We start from the raw sequence: 6000 nt of genomic DNA on the forward strand, positions 1-6000 counted from the left end.
ATTCAGGTAAATTATCATATTCCATTATCATATTCATTCAATTATCATATCCAGTTTTTTTTATAAAACATGCAGTGCAAAAGCCTAAAACTTAATATTTTCCTTTATAGGTAGTTTCTGTTTCTTATTAACCATTAAGCAAAATACATTAGTACAAGAGAAGGAAACACAAACTAAAAGTAAACCGCCTGACAATGTAGTAATATTAGGCTATGTCCTCTTATAGCTAAGAAAGATAATAGGATTATCAAGAAAATAACGAAGAAACAAGAAAATTTATAGTAGAATTATGAATTACTAGCTAGTGTAAACTCAATGAAAGATGCTAAAGCTACGGTAGTCAAGAGAAACTATGCATGACGGCTGTCGGTGTTTTCAATATATATATATATATATATATATATATATATATATATATATATATATATATATATATATAATTTTTTAATTTTTTTTTAATGTTATTTATTCAAATGCATTCATGAATGTTTAATATATTAAGAGTATAAAGAAGTTAAAATTAATTAATTAATCAAACCGTCAAGTTTACACGTACCAAATATCAATGCATAAATATACTCAAATAACATGACCCTGCTTTCTTCGTTGAAGTATTTAGTTGAGTAAAGTAGTTTAAAAAAATAATAAATACCATATGTTTCATCCCAAACTAAGCAAACTTGTACTATGAGTGTTAACAACTGATAGACACGCTTATTACCTAATTCATACATTTTCTGCAAAGAAAGCACCCTGATCAATACTCATGAATACAAATATTTATATTGTGCAGGGATCAAACCCGCGACCATCGATATATGAAACGGTGTATTTTTTTTATACATTAATATGATAATGAATGGTAACCTCGCCTGCGCTATAGATATACGCTGGCGGGATACCGGTGAGGAATGGCTTTTTTATGGGTGAAAATGGAATAGTAACCCGATCTGCGCTAACGGGGTACGTTGGCGGAGCACCAGTGAAGGGTGATAGATGAGAATGAAAACAGGCCAGTTAGCCCATCATGATGAATTCATCAGGAATTAACCATGATAGTATCCAGGGGGAACCATGTAGAGGTCGGTGAGGAATGGTAGGTGAGGATGAACACAGTGATATTGATTTTGAAATAATGTATACAATGATGGGGCAAAAGTTAAGAACGTAACGATGAGAATGTAATTAATATTTTTTTAATGGATGGTAATGGAAATGTGTCCTCACCTGCGCAAACAGTATACGCTGGCGGGGTACCAAAGAGAGATGTTAGGTGAGATTGAAAAGATAGGTCAGTTAGTCCATCGTGATGAATACACCTGGAATTCAACACGATGGTTTCCAGGGGGGACCACGTGGAGGTCGACCTGGCAGTATATATTGTCAGCAATAGGATTGATAGTCCGTATCACTAAACAATCCCTTCTTCCCATGTAGTCAAATTAGTTGGCTTATTGTAGCACACTCGCAAGGAATTAAACACGATAATTTCCAAGGGAGACCAGTTGGAGTTCGACCTGACAGGATATATTATTAGCAATGAAGCTAACATCCCTATCACTGAAAATTCCTTCCATCCGGAATGTATCTGTAAATTCGCTACAACACCAACTTTTAATTTAATATATGCATAATTACAGGGAATGGGAGAAGCAGCAAAGGCTGCAAGCTATGGTTGGTCGCCTTCAAGAGATGGTGGAGCAGGAAACGCGCGCGCGCTCTGCAGCTGTTGCCGAACGGCTCGCGCTGCCTCCGAGCATACAGCTGCCAGACGGCGAGTATGGCCAAGACGCACATTTACAATTACGTGTCCCTTATCAGGTCAGTATTGTTTGACAGTATCTACATGAATATTTATTAGAGTGCATACATTGTATTCGTATACCTACTTATATGCATTATTTATGAGTGCTTATCTATCTTACTAATATAATAAATTATAACTAGACGATGTCTGTACATGAGAGATATTTAAGAAAAATGTATATATAGAGGTCTTAAAAGAGCAATAGAAGGCAAAACAATATTTTTTTTTAGAAATATTGTTTATCTGTCTGTATATTTTATTCCGGCATCACAGGAAAATTACTACATGAAATCGGATGTGGTTTTCACAGTTGTATTTGAAAAAGTCTAACTTAAAAACTGGCATATGTTTTATCGCAATCTAGAAATGATATTTTATAAATTTTCTACTTCTGATATCCACGTGTAACGGGCAAAAAACTAGTCTACTATATAAATAAAAATTAATTGCTTAATGTGCTGCTAATTACTAAAATAGAGGATGACTTGACTAATTACATAATTTGTTCTTTTTTTTTTCACATATTTGTTGATGTCTAAGGAAACTCCTTATGAAGAGAAATTTGGAAAAATTGGCCAGAAAAACGTAAAACCCCAATTTTTCTTTTTAACATACAATAGTGTATGTATGAAAAACTGTTGATAGAACGATGTCTATGGAATCAGTTAGTTAAAAATATAATTGTACATATTAAATGAATATCAAACACATGTAATACTTTTCGCAATTGATCAAATTTAAAGCAAATTTATATGTACAAAGCTATAAAAGCAATTTTTTATTATGTAAAAAAATAATTAATAAACTAAATAGTAATAGTGCATATTTATTTCATAATTCAATTTTGCTGTTATACCCCTGTCATTAAAAACCCATAACATGGAATAAAAGGCAGACGTAATCCTTATGTCGCAGTCCTTCTCCAGTCAACCTTTCGAAAAATAGAAATTTAAATGTAGTGTAAAGTATTGAAAATAAATACAAATTTTGTATAAAAAATTACAAAATTTGTCAACTTTAATACACAGCCTACAAAGGTGTATACAATAGAAAAATGTATACATATTATTACATAGAACTTATTATTATTTACTTAATATTACTACAAACAACCTTAGCTTCACATGGATTCAAATTGACTGCAATATGGATTTTGATGGAAACAATTGCTATCTACACACACTACATTTAATACATTTATAACAAGATGCACAAAATGTAATATGTGACGTATGTTTCGTCAAAACGCATTAAGGACATTAAGACAATAAATACATAACCTAAATTAAGACTGTCAGTATCTACCTATATATCTATCATATAAAAAATATCTGCAGTTATAAAGAAATATATTACAAAATATTGGTAATATCCATCATTCCTTGAAGATTAACTTGCCAATTTGCACGCTTTTCTATAAATCTATTTTATTTTGATAATAACAACATCGCGTTCTTTCATGGTTCACTGTAGATAGTATAATTATTCTTACTGGTAATTAATTTTCTAATAGAAACTAGTTTAACTAAATCTCACCAAAGTCATGTTTTTTTCCAGCAAGCCGAGCTGACGAGAAGCAGCTTTCAGCCTCCACCGAACAAGTGCGTGAGCGACGTGCCCGAATGGGCGGGAGCAGAGACGCCAGCGGTGCGGCGTGGCGGTGGCGGCGGCGGCGGTGGTGGCGGCGGTGGAGGTGGCAAGAAAGACGGGCTACTACAGAAAGCGACTCGCTGGTGGGTGCGCATGGGCGCGCGGCCGACGCCGCCGTTCCTCCCGACAAACGCGCCGCCGCCCTGCGTCATGGTGCCGCGGCGCGGCACTGCCTCGCCGCCGCCGCCGCCGCCGCCTCCGCCTCCGCCGCTGCCCCCGCCGCCGCCCGACGCGTGACCAAGCCGCGCCGCGCCACCTCTCTACCATATCACGCTTACATTCCATTATCGGGACGATCACACGAGCCGGGGTGCCCGCGCGTCTCGGAGTATTATAGACTTGGTATTTATTTATTCGGGAGCGTTGCCGGGCGCTCGAGCCGCGAGCGGACAGTGCGCAGTGTGCGGAGTGCGCGGAGTGCGCGTAGTGCGCGGAGTGCGCGGAGTGTGCGGAGTGTGCGAAGTGCGCGGAGTGCGCGGACGGCGGAGCGGCGGAGCTGAGCGCGGCGCGGCGGCGGCGGCCGCCCGAGAAGCCAGTACGCCTCCGTGCTCCTTGAACCGTTCGAGTTTCGCGAAAACTAAGACTGAAATAAAGTAAAAAAGATATAACGCTATAAAGTCTACATTGAAGTATGTTGTCTTAGGTAAAATTAATTCAAATAGAAACAATTAAAAAATATATATAATATTTAATGAATCTTTCGATTGTAACCTTCGATGATATTGTATATTATGAAAGAGGTCAGTCAATAGTGAGCTAATGTCCTACAATGTACAGTTTCATTTTAAGTGACCTATCTTAAAGTTTAATTTCTATCCAGCAGCTGTAATTCTGTGTTTAAACAACTTTTATATTCGTAAGCGTATGTGGAAGGATGCATGCATATCAGTACAATAAACGAGAAAAATGTACTTTACAAAACATAGTTACTATTTTATTGTAAATATTGTCTCTAATTTAATATTAGATTTATGGTGGCCGAGTGCCAGAATCCGAGGGTCTTTTCAATTGAGTGTTTACTACATTCCATATTTATGTTGAGATACTACCATTGATTTTTATTCGCACAGTTCCGTGCCTGCCCCGCCCCACGCTATTCTGTTGCCTACAACCGTCCCTTCCTCTCTCTTCGTCTCTTTGTCTCTCACTTATTGTTTCACTCGTCTACAAATCGCCATCTACTTGTCATATTGTCGACAATAATTTACTAGTGATTGATATTATTATTCAAAAAAATAGAAATCTCATTAGAGAATAGACATAATTTAAATTAAAAAAAATATTGAATTAAATTAGGTATTTATTTGTATAATAAGAATGCATATTCTGCATAACCAAAACAATTATAATATTGAATTCAATAAATGACTGGTATTTATATAATATGCAGAATGTGTGTTTACAGAATGATGTTATCCATAAAGATTCTATATCATTGGCCGCCTCTTGACACTTTAATAACTATAAACTATTTATTTATAATTTATCTAATAAATAATAATTCCTTGGAATAATAAGACAACCATTAAGAATTGTGCAATATTTTCAACAAATATTTGATATATCAAAGAGCGCTGAAAAAGTTATAAACAAATATATAAATTTCCCACTAAAAGACAACTGCTTTATGTCGCCATTTGTAAACAAATCAATGATACTTCGAAATGAAAGTGACGTTTTTCTAAGTAATAATAATAAAAATTAATTAATATCTAAGTACACTATGAAATGTCTTTCTCTTTTGCCAAAGCAAATATATTTTTTATGTTATGCCTAATTGAAAAAAACAATTAACATTACAGATATAAATTATATAAATAGTTATAGTATTTGTTCATTAAATTTGCAGTAGTATTCATTAAGTCGTGCAGTAACATTGTTGCAATATTCTTTCCTCTAAGTATAAAATATTAATTATGTTACAATACTTATAAAGACTTGCTTGCACACACTTATTTTAAATGGGACATTAAATTATTTTGTTATTGTTCTTAGAAGTTATTCCACTTATGGCTTTGCAATTTATGCCATTTGCCTTTTTTGTTAATAGTATGCTAGTTAGATATAGAATAGATTGCTTGTTCATCAATGTTTCCAACAGGTCACATGTCACTCTATGCTGCTACATACAAATTATATTTTATTTATTATCCGAACGGCACAAGCAACTACCTTATACAGTGTGATTGATTATTGGACTGATTTCCTTTGTAAACATATGTCTTTATAATAACATTCATTTCATGGTATATGTATATGTAAATAAAAAATACTGCATTATATTTTTATGCAGTTGACTACTTTTAGATAACAATATTATAACATCATAGATATTTTTTTACAATATGCCCCCAAGATTTAGCCTATTAATTATATATAATTGATAATCTTAATAACAGTCTATTAACGGTCATTATTGGGCGTTCTTTTACTAAGAGGGAAGGAGGATTATTAGATAATAATTTGTTATCTCATCAATCACTTTGTATAAGACAGAGCCGACGTTCATTTGACAGCCACCTCAGTGTCCAGATGCGGCTATT

The 6000-nt window shown here is 34.7% G+C and overlaps 1 protein-coding gene across 1 annotated transcript in view; it reads left to right on the forward strand.

The window, feature by feature from the left end:
* The window catches only part of LOC113521441 (uncharacterized), a 68808-nt gene extending 64975 nt beyond the window's left edge, over positions 1-3833 (forward strand). The window contains exons 7-8 of the mRNA XM_026906970.3: positions 1641-1821; positions 3365-3833. Of these exons, the coding sequence (XP_026762771.2) occupies positions 1641-1821; positions 3365-3694 (511 nt within the window). The 3' untranslated portion in view covers positions 3695-3833. The remainder of the gene's footprint in view (positions 1-1640; positions 1822-3364) is intronic.
* The last annotated feature ends 2167 nt before the right edge of the window (positions 3834-6000 follow it).

This window comes from Galleria mellonella, unplaced genomic scaffold (assembly GCF_026898425.1).
Source record: "Galleria mellonella isolate WM207_F2 unplaced genomic scaffold, CSIRO_AGI_GalMel_v1 utg55, whole genome shotgun sequence".
NCBI lineage: Eukaryota > Metazoa > Arthropoda > Insecta > Lepidoptera > Pyralidae > Galleria > Galleria mellonella.